Source organism: Sinocyclocheilus anshuiensis, unplaced genomic scaffold, assembly GCF_001515605.1.
Source record: "Sinocyclocheilus anshuiensis isolate Anshui unplaced genomic scaffold, SAMN03320099.WGS_v1.1 scaffold476, whole genome shotgun sequence".
Classification (NCBI taxonomy): Eukaryota; Metazoa; Chordata; class Actinopteri; order Cypriniformes; family Cyprinidae; genus Sinocyclocheilus; species Sinocyclocheilus anshuiensis.
In genome coordinates this window covers 28,196-41,790 of record NW_015554139.1, presented here as the reverse complement: position 1 = coordinate 41,790, position 13,595 = coordinate 28,196, and the positions used below count along the sequence as shown (strand labels likewise).

The following is a 13,595-nucleotide window of genomic DNA, read 5'->3' as shown; positions in this document are numbered from 1 at the left end:
AGATCAGTCTGATTCGTGAATGAATCATTCACATCAGTTTTGTGAGCTAACCAAATTCATTGAAAAGATCTGACTCAAAAGAAAAATTCGTGAAACTTTGGTCATTTTGATCGATTTAAGGAGAGCTTAAATTTGCTTAAATTTCTGATGTTTTATTTCACATGCAGAGCTAATAGTTTTTGGGTGACCTAGCCTACATCTTGACCGGCTGCAGGATGGAACACAGAACAATGAGGCAGATACGGATGCAAGCTATGCATGATTTATAAGTAACACTGAAAATTCTTTCCCGCTGTCCCCCTGTGAACCGCTGTGCTAAACAGGTGCTGCTGTGAAACTATAGAGGGGAACAATCTGCCTCTTTAAATATTTAGTAGGGGAATCTGCATATAATTACCACATGAATGTCACGGAAACAGACACCTGCAACATCAAGTTTTCCTTTCCTAACAGTCAAAAATATATACATACAGAAATTGAATATCACCTAGTGCAGAACAGCTGCTTTCTTTGTTAAATTATTCATCAAAGTTCGGTAGACCCCACTTAAAATGTACATAAAACTGACAAAATCGATGTTTCATTACATAGATTTACATACATACTGATTTACCTTGATAGAATATTTCATTTAAAAAGTAACCAGTTACACTGCCATTCAAAAGTCTGGGGTGGAATCAGTAAAAGTATTTATTTTATTGCTATTATTTTGGAAAATATTTTTTTCTTCATCAAGGATGCATTCATCTGTGCAGAGCACATGCATTCTGACAGTCGGTTCATAAAGATATTCAGCTGAAGTTTCACTTTTTGTTTGTAGGGCATTTCCCACTTATCATATAATCAACCAGATTTATTCTTGTGACTCAAAGCTGAATTTCAGCAGCCATTACTTTGGTCTTCAGAGTCACATGATCCTTCAGAAATCATTCTGATACACTGATTTGGTGCTCGAGAAACATTTCTTATTATTGTCAATGTTGAAAACAGTTGTGTCTTGCTTAATATTTTTATGGAAACATTTTTTTTCAGGATTCTTTGATGAATACAAAGTTTAAAAGAACAGCATTTATTTGAAGTAGACATTTTTTGTAACAATGAAAAAGTCTTTACCGTCACTTTTGAGCAATCAAATACATCCTTGCTGAATAAATAAATCTCAACATTGATTTCTTTTAATAAATAAATAAATAAAAAATAAAATAATTTTGAATAGAGATAGTGTATGTGCTAACTGAACTGTGATTAGTCCTGTACTTTTTGCATATATTTAACAATTTATAGATGCCTGACAATGGCAAAGCCACTCTGATTCAGAGTTTCTACACAAAAACCAAAACCTAAAACCCATGCTTACCTAAACCTTCAGCGCTAGAGTTTTACAGCATTGCAAGTACTAGTATTTCCTAGGAAATGCAAATCTGGTTTTCCCTGTGGTGCTGCTATAAAAACCCTTTACTGTTCTAGCATACAGTCCTTATCTTGCAAATAAATCTCTCTGCTTCAGTTTCATACTGAAAATAAATGAACAAGATCGGCTCCACTTGAAACGCTATCCATTCAAGTGATATCTTTTCCTGCACATTTAATCTGCCTTCTGCACATATTTCCTTCTATTTGCATGGGAGCAGCAATGCACACTAGTTTATAGGAAACAATGAAACTCAGATCAATTAAGCCAATCTTTCTATTTAGAGCTGCATGAAAAGACATACAAGACAGAAAAACAAGTCTTTCTACTTTCTTAAAGTGACAGCTCAGTGTGAAGGGGCTGAAGACTCATACTGCAGTAATAAGGAGCGAGCTTCACTGAAGCGTGACAGTAGAGAGCATCCATCTGTGTGTCACAGACATGTCCTGCTGAAGAGCTGGGGCTGAGCTGTCTGTGCCAGTCATCTCATCACTAGGTGATGATAGAAGTCTTTGCCAGCTCACCTCATGACATGCACGTGAGACCAAAGCCAAAGCATCCCAACAATGGTTTCAGCCAAAGCACATAATACATGACACAGCCATAGTCAAAGCATCTCTGGCCTTTAGTAACAGCCGTGTCAGGCCGCTCTGTATCTCTGGCCCCTGCCTTGGCTCATCAGACAGACGCGATCCAGATGCCAACCGGCCCTCAGAGCACATGCGCTCTGATCAGCAGACAATAAGCACCCCGGTGCAACACGTCAGAACATACTGAGATACTGTGTTACACATATATGCTCCTCATTGTTCTCCAAATAGATGCACAATATGCTGCATCATAACTTTTTTTTGCATGAATGACACTTTTGAAAAGCTAATGTATAATCTCAGAGTAATTCTCACATACAAAACCGTTCAAAAGTTTGAGGTCAGTCAGATATTTTTTTAAAGAAATTAATATTTCTATTCAGTTAAACAGTCAACATTTCAAATATTTCTCCTAGACAGAAATGAGGTTACTTTAATATTGAATGGAAACTTTTTCTTGAGTCTCCTGCTTCTCAAACTTGTCTCCTGAGACAAAAACTCTAACGCTGTCACAATGGTCTCCTTTAAAGCTTTAGAAGAGATCTCAATAACAGCACACACTGTGCTCAGACATTTTTCCTAGTCTAAAGACTTTGGTGGTCTCATATTTGTCTCCTTTAAAGTTTTAGAAGAGAAATCATCAACATCACACACTGTGCTCAGATTTTTCTCCTAATCTAAAGACTCTGGTGGTCTCATATTTGTCTCCTCCAATGTTTCAAACAAGATCTCAACAACATCGCACACTGTGCTCAGATTTTTCTCTTTAGCTTCTCTTTATTTCTGCATAATTTCTCTCTCAATATAGCCTTTAACTTTGAATTTGTGATTTTTCCCCTTTTATTTAGTGCCTTTCAAGTACTTCACTTGATGCACACTTTGTAAAGTTGTTGAGATCTCTTCTAAAGCTTTACATGAGACAAATATGAGACCTCCGGATGATTTAGCTAAAGAGAAAAATCTAAGCACAGTGTGTGATGTTGTTGAGATATCTTCTAAGGAGACAAATGTGAGACCACCAGAGTCTTTAGAATAGGAGAAATGTCTGAGCACAGTCTGTGATGTTGTTGAGATCTCTTCTAAAGCTTTAAAGGAGACAAATGTGAGAGATCCAGAGTCTCTAGGATAAAAATCTGAGCACAGTGTGTAATGCTGTTGAGATCTTGTTTGAAACTTTGGAGGAGACAAATGTGAGATCACCAGAGTCTTTAGACTATGAGAAATATCTGAACACAGTGTGTGATGTTGTTGAGATCTTGTTTGAAACTTTGGAGGAGACAAATGTGAGAGATTCAGAGTCTTTAGACTAGGATAAATATCTTAGCACAGTGTGTGATGTTGTTGAGATCTCTTCTAAAACTTTAAAGGAGACAAATATGAGACCACCAAAGTCTTTAGACTAGGAGAAATGTCTGAGCACAGTGTGTGATGTTGCTGAGATCTCTTTTAAAGCTTTAAAGGAGACCATTGTGAGAGTGTTAGAGTTTTTGTCTCAGGAGACAAGTTTGAGAAGCAGGAGACTCAAGCAAAAATCTCAATTCGATCTTAAAGTAACCTCATTTCTGTCTAGGAGAAATATTAGAGATGTTAAAGAGATCTTACTTTTGATTTTTCTTTCCTATGGGTGTGACCTTAATTGCCTGCCACCTGTAAACTCTTAGTGTCTTAAGGACAGGTACATGTGCAATAACTGTTTATGGTTTGTTGAACAAGCATGAAAAACATGTTACTAACAGAATTATCTTTAAAATACAGTATCCTAAAAAATTGACTTATTTTTTTTGATGAGTTTATATAAGAAGTGAGAAGTGGCCTACAAGACAATGACACCTGTGAGAAACTTCAGCTGAATATCTTAATACATGCACTACTAGAATGCACAGACGAATGCATGCTCGGTGAAGAAAAATGTCAACAACAAAATAAATACTCTTAAAAAACATAAACATTTCACTGATTCCCAAATGAGCTAAAAAACATTATGCTGATTCATTATAAAGAAGACAGTAGTGCAAATCACAATCTTGTGTAAGATCTTGGAGGTGCAGCTTCTGGCTGATTGCCACATAAAAATGAGCCATGAGCATATTTCACCTCGGAATGTTTATAGCATTCTTGAATTACTTAAACATATTGATTTACACACTGGCAGCCAACAGTGTGCCCCCTTTCTATTTCTGCCACCATTACACATCAGAGCAGCAATGTGTGAGCATCTCAGTGGCTTCCAGACCTGTGACCTGCTGGGAGACTTACCTAACCGTACAAGCAGGCAACCCTAGTGCATATATACACTCAAACACACACATTAGCTGTAAGAGTAGGTTGTGACCACTAATTACACACTGATGAACTGAGTTTGGATACCATGTCAAGCAACGGAGGGTCTCCCACTTATGCCATGGTCACATTGTCAGCACTGACAAGTTAAAGCAGTCGTTTATGTTTTTGCAGCTTATTTGACTGTAATAAATGCTTGATGACTGTATGTGAGCTGTTTGGACTTTTATTCTGACGGCACCCATTCACTACAGAGGATCAATTGGTGAGCAAGTGATGTAATGCTAGATTTCTTCAAATTAGTTCCATTGAAGAAATAAACTCATCGCTTGAGGGTGAGTACATTTTCAGCAAATTAAAATTTTTGGGTGAACTATTCCTTTAAAATGTTTGTCTTATTTGAACTTGTTTGTTCATCTTGGCACAATGCCGCTTGCTAGGAAACTCAAATCAATATTTTGTGTCCATTTATTTACTTCTGTGGCAAGTAGCCATGTATTAAGTGGATAATGTACATCCAATGCACGCGTTCCTGCCAATATAATATAATATAATATTATTCAATTCAATTCAAGTTTATTTGTATAGCGCTTTTCACAATACAAATCGTTGCAAAGCAGCTTTACAGCAAATTAAGTTTCTACAATATTTAGTGGTAGCTTATCAGTGGTGACTGTCAGTTAATGTACATATGGCAGAAATGTACGGAAAAATCAATTAAAGACGTAATCAATTAAAGACGTAATCAACCAGACGATGAACACTATTAACAACAATTATTATATGATGCAATCAAACTTATAGCAAAATTTGGTAGTTCTGTATGTTGTTTCATGGTTGGCATCATCTGAAAGGTTGGCGTCATCTTTTCTCAGGTGTTCTGGATCCAGACTGAAGCTTGTGAGACTGTAAAATTGGGGTAATATGATCATATTTTCTTGACCTGGTAAGGACTCTAGCTGCTGCATTTTGGACCACCTGTAGCTTGTTTATTGAAGATGCAGGATAACCACCTTGCAATGCATTACAATAGTCCAGTCTAGTGCATGAACTAGCTTTTCTGCATCAGAAACAGGTAATATGTTTCATAACTTGGCTGTAAAGCACTTTGAATTACCATTGTGTATGAAATGTGCTATATTAATAAACTTGCCTTGTCTTGTCTTGTCTTGTCGTCTTGCCTAATATAATATAATATAATATAATATAATTAATATAATATAATGGGTTTTGATAATATATGGTTAGCAAACACTACTACTACTAATCATACAACCTCTCTGCACTCTGCTCTGCCTTACCTATAAGCACAGTAACATATTGTAAGCACTTCAAAGACTTTGGAGGGGGTTCAGATGAGTCATATGGGAGGCCTGTGACAGGCATTTGTCCATCCTGTCATCTGTTCTTCAGTCTCACCAAACTTTACAGCTGGTGGTTGTGTCCTCTGGGAGCGTCCACAGGCGAACAGCCAGGTGTTCAGGAGTCGGCCTGCTGCAACCGATGACAGACATGCTGGGACCGTGGAGAGTGGCTCAGTTATTGCCTGAATCTGTAAGCCCCATTAAAGCCACTGTGCGTCACACTGTCCCTTTAAACTCTTGCCAACTCTGAACATTCGCTTGTGTAACGTTTCAGAAAAATTTGTTATAAGTATACATCTGATATCTTAGCCATAAAAAGCAACAGAAATAATGAAGTCCAACTTCACGCAAGTAAAAATGTTCCTGGATAATTTCTGGAACATTCCTATAAAAAACAATCATAGCCCAAATCATGGTTTGCCTAAATCGAGAGACAAAATGTTTGTTGATAATAATGTTATTCAAGCCATACAGCCTAACCTTACATATAACCTTAAACCAAACCAAAAATCTGATCAGTTAATATCCCCATGCGGTTCTCCATGAGACGTTTCTGAGCACCACAAACACTCACTCCCTCTGAGATCTCACAAATCTCTGGCATTCTTGAGGAACGGAGAGTATGAAAGGTATTTTTAAAGAATGAATATACTAAACCACATCTATTTTACAATAATATTCCAGTTATAAAATCAGTTTATTGTTATTTCTCTGTTGATTTATTATTAATAGACAACTTTAATTATCGTACACTAGACACTGGAAATAGCCCTCTTGAGGTCCTCTCAAAATATTGGCATCAGTTGGTGTGATGAACAGTGTTGGGGGTAACGCATTACAAGTAACGTGAGTTACGTAATCAGATTACTTTTTTCAAGTAACTAGTAAAGTAACGCATTACTTTTTTAATTTACAAGAAAATATCTGAGTTACTTTTTCAAAAAAGTAACGGCAGTTATATAACGCATTACTTTCCATAAAAAGTAACTAAGTAACGTAATTAGTTACTTTTTTAGGGAGTAACACAATATTGTAATGCATTACTTTTAAAAGTAACTTTCCCCAACACTGGTGATGAATAACTACTCTTGTTTCCGACATATCATTTGTTTAAACACATTTTAAAGTCTGTTTTTATAGAACAGTGTACATGTTTTAATAACTGATTAGGATTTGTTTTTTTTAGAAAATTGTGTTTTGTGTTTGTTCATCGTTTGGTGATATGTATTTCTTTGTATTTTTGTCCTTGCCTATCTTGACCAGGACTCCCTGGTAGAAGAGCTATTGTATCTCAACAGGACCTTCCTGGTTAAATAAGTAAATAAATAAATAAAACTTCTTTATGAACTTCTTGAAACATTAAAGGGGTCATATGATGCTGCTAAAAAGAACAGTGTAATGTAACAGTGGTGTAATGAAATGTGTTTATGCGGTTTAAGGTTCAAAAAACACATTATTTTCCACATACTGTCCATTATTGTTTCTCGCTGTGTACACTTGGATGGGTTAAATGCAGAGCACAAATTCTGAGTATGGGACACCATACTTAGGGGCCCAATCCCAATTCTGCCCCTTAGCCCTTTCCCTTTCCCCTCCATTTCGCGCGTTCACGTGAAGGGGTAGGGGATTCTCTTTTGGTTGGAGGGGTAAGGGGAAGGGCCAGATGAGCTGCGCGATCTCCGATATATATGTGTGTGTGTGTGTGTGTGTGTGTGTGTGTCAGTAAGCAGCACATTAATATAGAAAGGTAATTAAAGGCTCTAATGCACTCCAGCACACCAGTATAGTTGTGTGTATTGTAGGAGCTAGACAACGTATGATGACGTGTGACGTGTAGTAGTGGTGTCCCAATTCTTAGGGGAATATGTTCACCCCTACCCCTTGACGCTCTGTTTCAAGGGACAAGGGGAAGTCACCAAGAGCTTGTAACACTCCAAAGAGAAAGGAAAAATTGAAATCACATCATATGACCCCTTTAATGATTTGGTTGTGTAGACTTTCAGTGGAGGGACAGGAATCTTTCAGGTTTCATTAAAAATCTTCATTGTGTGAACAAAAGTCTTACGCGTTTGGAATAACATGAGGGTGAATAAATAACAGAATTTTCTATTTTTAGTGAGCTGTCCCTTTAAAAGCTTTTCATGCCACAGCTCAAGATTGTCTCTAATGGATTTGGGACTGTTTGTGCTCTTTAGTCATGATATAATTTTTATTCACCTTTATAGAACACCTTAGGTGCCAAGGAAATGAAGGAAGGAAATGTCAGTGTACAGTACATCATTTTAAACACTTTCAAAAGTTCTTCGCATTTCTTTAGATGCAAATTTTTTTTGGGAGAAATGGGAAAATGACTTGCACCGTAGTGCACCTGATTTCAACCGAAGATCAATCAAAACAACCAAACAACTAAAAACCAACAACCCTGCTATCCTACAACCTTCTGTCCCACACACGTCACTGGCCCTTTAAGACAGTGTCCCAGAATACTTTGCGTTCGCCAAAAATAAACAAACCCGGGCTAGACTGAAACTAAGCTAAAGGAGGAAATAGCTGCTGCAACTCCGTATACTCAATATAAAGACAAACAGTACACACGTTTAAACGTTTTTCTTCCTCAAGACCGCAGTTAACTTACACTTATTCAAAATAATCTGCAATAATAGGATTTTTTTTAGTGTTTTGCTAAATATCGATCTAAAAAAAGTGACTGATACATTTATGATCATATGGACGTAATCTTATTGCGTGCTTTTTAGACTTAACGTTATTTTATTTTGCATTTAAAACGTGCACTGTGCAGAAACAGAAAAGTCCATAACAAACCGCTTATGGTTTGGCAAAATATATAGCCTAATATTCTGTAATATTTATAATGACAACACGGAAAAGAAAGAAGTCATTGTCACCTCAGTCAGAATCTGCCAGCGATCAGACTGATGGTGAACCTCTCAAGAGACTCATCCAGTGTCAGTCTGCCACGAAGACCGTGGATCATCATCTCAGCCCTCATTTCTCATTGAGAGAGTCCATCAGACTGTGTTACAGCTTCTTCAGTCAGCCCTGCGCTGATCTGGCAAAGGCCTTTCTCGGCAAGGTAAGATTTCAGGAAATCATTTCATATAAAAAGGTTACTGCTGAATTCAGAAATCAGATGTTCCCAAAGTGTCAGACATTACTGTTATCCATAACTAAAACTATTAAAAAATATAAATATTAGATGAAGTTACTAGTACCTAGTACTAGTACTAGTGAAAAATAAATGAACTATATGTAAATTATATATATATATATATATATATATATATAATAACAGAAGCACATAACAAAATTACTCAAACCAAAATGTTAATGAAAAAATAATAGCTAATTCAGAATATTAAAGGTATAATTCACCCAAAAATGAAAATTCTGTCATCACACAGTTTTCGGTAGCCATTTACTTCCACAGTATGGAAAATACTATGCAACTCAATCAATGGCTACCATCAACTGTTTTGTTAGAGTAAAAATACTGGTGTAAAAAAAAAAAAAAAAACAGGCTTGGAACAACTTGAGGGTGAGTAAATGATGCCAGAATGTTATTTTTTGGGTGAACTATCCCTTTAATAAACACTAATATAAATAATACTCAAACCAACTCAATACCCCTAATATTCAGATTAGTGCCCAACTATTTTTTTTACCCCTCAAGTGGCTTATGCTTAAAATTTTACCCTCATATTACCCTATATATATCCATAGTCAGTGTTCTTGTAAACAATTTTGCAATCATTTATATAGAAGCACATATATGCAACAATAAAATGCTTTATTTTAAAATGTCATTTGAATTACACACTAAACAGAGTTAAAGCCTTAAAAATGAGTATTTGTGAGTATTTTTTGTTGTTAATTATCAGCAGTAGATCAAGGGGATTCAGTTGGGACACAAATTGCACCTTTCCTGTCAATAATTCCTGCATTATTTGTTTAACATATTATTAGTTAATGTACTGTCAAATGGATCAAAATTGCATCATTTTCTATGAAGGAAGTCTGTCAAAACAGAAAAATTCATATTCACAAGAGTTGTGTTGAAATCATGAAGTGACACCCAGAAATGAGTAACACCCCAAGCACATACCCACTGCTTGGCAAGTCAGTGTTCAGAAGCCCAATACTGACTTAATGGAACAAAATGTTTCTTTAATGCCACAAATTTGTTGAAGCTAGTGTAGTAATGCTTATAAAATGTGCTGTTTTTAGATATAAAGTTGTGAATGACTTTGGCTCCCTATTTTGAATGTAGACAGCATATCAGCCATGCTACAACATTGATTGAGTAGTGTGAACACGTGAAATACAGCTTAACCCCATGGAACCATTTTGAATGGTGGAGGCCTAATTTGCATTTTAATGAGGTTTAAAATGGAAAGAAGTACCAGAAAATTAGCCACATTTGCTGTATGACAGTGCAGAGTTTCCGTTTCAGGTTCAGTTAACAAGCACAAAATATGCCCGTGTTTGTTTTTAGTTTACCAATGTGTAAATAGCAAGGGAGTAATGAGAAGCATGAAAAGCCATTATCATGTTTGGAGGGCATCCGGTCTGACCCATAATAGGTTGTTTGGTGTGACCAAGCACTCGTCCAGCGTGACAGCCGGAGAAGGTGACACTTGTGGCTTTCACACTCTGTTGAGCTCATTACACAAACATGGTTCCCAGCGGCCTTGTATTTTCTCAAGCTCCCTGCACGACTGGCTGTAGCAACTTTTAAGCAACTGTTTAAAGGATATGTGGACCAGATGAACCCACTTTGAATAAACTCAGACTTTAGAGGCAGGATGGCACCCATTTGCATACTGCTATTTTAATGGGACACCAGTAATTACTTTATAGATATACGACAGCTTTATCTTGTTCATTTAAGCCATAAATAAAATAAGAGTGTTATTATGTTGGGTGGTAATCTAGATTTTTACATTTTATGAAATAAATGTTAGTGGTGCTTGCCTGTGCTAAAGCTGTTGCAAGGATGCTCGTATGTTCTGAAGTATTTTAGCACATTGTGTTAGTGGTTTCTAGGACGGTTGGTTATCTAGTTTAAAACACGCGTCACAAGTTATTAGAAATGTACACTTTACCTTAATATGGTTTTGAGCAGAGGTGGTACCAAGTCATTGTTTTGCAAGTCACAAGTAAGTCTCGAGTCTTTTTATGCTATTACTCCATTAATTTATACTAGCCTATCCAGCGGTCCCTGAACGCAGTCTCTGGCTTATTGCCAGTCAAGCGCAAGCATGCTGCAGGGACGCGTCTATAATGACTTTGATCTGATCATAAAGTCTTTCCGAGTCACATGGCTCAAGTCAAGTCCAAGTCAAGTCTCGAGTCATTGCTGTCAAAGTCTAAGTCGAGTCTCAAGTCTTCTTTAATTATGTCGAGTCGAGTCGCAAGTCATCAAATTTGGGACTCGAGTCCGAGTCAAGTCTCGAGTCAAGTGAGTCGAGTCCACACCCCTGGTTTTGAGCTTTTATGCTGTTTTGAAGAAAAGATTGCATTTAATGACTCTAAAAATGTCTTGTAATATATTTTTCTTACATTTTAAATATACATATAAAACATTATTTTTAAAAAACTTAAATCATATTTTCCCCAACTAAATATTTTTCTTTTTTTTTTCAATTCATAAATAGTTCACACCTCATGACATTTTACAATCAGTACTTGCCTTATCAGATAAAGGAACAAAATTATCTGATATTGTAAGAGACATATGATATAATTTTCTGTTTTCATCTCCATGTTTCTTCAAGTTGGTTGGATCACGTGAATTTGATTCAGTGGAAGTTTTTCAAATATTAGTGTAAGATTTTTGTGAAAATATTTTTTGCTAAGAAATAATAAAAGACTGCAAAATTATGCCAGGTTGTGTTGTTCAAACGTTTGTAGTTAGTAAGATTTCTTTTTAAAAGAAATTAATTATTTTGTTTAGCAAGGACACGTTGAATTGATCAAAGGTGACAGTAAAGACATTTATAATGTTACAAAATATTTTTATTTCTAATAAATGCTATTCTTTTGAACATTCTATTCAAAGAATCCTGAAAAAAATCTATCAGTTTTTTCACAAAAATATTAAGCAGCATATTAAGTGTTTTTTTTTTAACACTGATAAAAATAAGAAATGTTTCTTGAGCAGCAAATTAGCCTACCAGAATGATTTCTGAAAGATCATGTGACACTGAAGACTGGAGTACGCTGAAAATTCAGCTTTACCATCACAGGAATACATTTTAAACATTTTCAATTATGTTTCAATAGAAATGTTATTTTAAATTGAAATAATATTTTATAACATTAATGTTTTTACAATCAAACAAATGCTATATTTGAGATATCATTAACAAAATCCACTAACTACTAACATTTGTAGTCTAATGTTTCTCAGTCAATATAATTTGACACTTTTGCACCACCTGCTGGATGTAAGATGCCTGTACAGACTCAGGGTGTGGAAAGAGTGTGACATCTGGTTTCTGTGTGTTTTAGGTGTTGGTGAGGAAGCTAATTGATGGCACTGAGCTCAGAGGAAGGGTTGTGGAAACCGAAGCATATTTGGGTGGAGAGGACAAGGCGTCCCACTCAGCAGGGGGAAAACGCACGGAGAGAAACACTGCCATGTTCATGAAGCCTGGGACCATCTACGTCTATCCCATCTATGGCATCTACCGCTGCATGAACGTCTCCAGCCAAGGTGAGGCTCCAAAAATCACTGTAATTGACCACACGCACATAGGAATAGCGCTTCACAGGAGATTGAGGCGGAAGGCTGTAACCACAGATCCCTCACTGCTAGTTATGCAAGAAACAAGTGTTTTGTTTTGCTGCTGCTTTGCTTCTCTCCAACTGTTTCTCATTATAGGTCAATTTGGCACATTACATAAACCTGGAGAAAGGTTTAGGAGCGTATGCACACAGACACAAGCCAACAGGAAGGAGACGGCATGGAGCCTTGCTAACTACTCTACTGTATGTGTGTGCAGGGGAGGGGGCGGCGGTGCTCTTGCGCTCGCTGGAGCCTCTGAGCGGTCAGGATGTCATGAGGGGCCTGCGAGCAGCCAAACGCAAGGTGGGAGCCAAAATCCTTAAGGAAAAAGAGCTCTGCAATGGCCCGTCCAAGTTGTGCCAAGCACTAGATATACAGCGCTGCTTTGACCGCAGGGATCTGGCCACTGACACAGAGGTGTGGCTGGAGAGGGACCCAGAACGAGAGACTGTTAGCGCTGGAGAGGTTGTGTCGGCGCCCCGGATAGGAGTCGAGTCTCATGGCGAATGGGCAACCAAACCACTTCGCTTCTACTTGAGAGGACACCCGTGTGTGAGCGTGCTGAACAGAGATGCAGAGCGTCAGATGCAATCCTCCATTGATCTTCATAACATTGAGATGGAAAGGACAGTCTGATCATGAAATGTTGTTTAGTGATGAAATCACTCTTTAAAAGGATAGTTTGCTAAAAAAGGAATCATTTACTCACTATGTCGTTCCAAAACTGTTTTTTGTTATTCTGTAGAACAACAAAGGAGATGTTTAGCAGAATGTTCAAGCTGCTCTTATCCATATAATTAAAGGGAATGGTGGACAGGCACTGTCAAGGTTAAAAAAATGACAAAGACCTCTAAAAGTAACATGACTTGTTTATATTCTCTGCAAGTCTTTTAAAGCCGTATGACAGCAAAAAGCTGAAGTTTAAAGTTGTTATTCAGCAATATTCTTCTCATCTTTCCTCACAAAGCTATCCAGTTGAGAAGAATATAACACACAAATCTGTTGCAGTGCTCGTTTTGTCAATTTTGGAGCTTGAAAGCTCCTTGTGACTAATCATTTTCACTGTACCGAGAACAAAAAGAGCAGCAAAATTACCGGAAGAAAGTCATACGGGGTGGAACGACATAAGAGTGAGTAAATAA

The 13,595-nt window shown here is 37.0% G+C and overlaps 1 protein-coding gene across 1 annotated transcript; it reads left to right on the top strand.

Annotated features, from left to right (window-relative positions):
- The first annotated feature begins 8,157 nt into the window (after nt 1–8,157).
- On the top strand, nt 8,158–13,485 carry mpg (N-methylpurine DNA glycosylase). The gene is made up of 3 exons (XM_016463127.1): nt 8,158–8,739; nt 12,177–12,381; nt 12,671–13,485. The coding sequence occupies exons 1-3, from the start codon at nt 8,518–8,520 to the stop codon at nt 13,087–13,089; spliced, it is 846 nt and encodes a 281-aa protein (XP_016318613.1). The 5' UTR covers nt 8,158–8,517; the 3' UTR covers nt 13,090–13,485.
- The last annotated feature ends 110 nt before the right edge of the window (nt 13,486–13,595 follow it).

What these genes read in the sequence shown, in the direction of transcription:
- mpg (XM_016463127.1), top strand. Translation starts at nt 8,518, where the DNA reads ATGACAACACGGAAAAGAAAGAAGTCATTGTCACCTCAGTCAGAATCT. An exon ending in CAAAGGCCTTTCTCGGCAAG is followed by an intron (nt 8,740 to 12,176) that starts GTAAGATTTCAG and finishes TGTGTGTTTTAG; the next exon opens with GTGTTGGTGAGGAAGCTAAT. An exon ending in CATGAACGTCTCCAGCCAAG is followed by an intron (nt 12,382 to 12,670) that starts GTGAGGCTCCAA and finishes ATGTGTGTGCAG; the next exon opens with GGGAGGGGGCGGCGGTGCTC.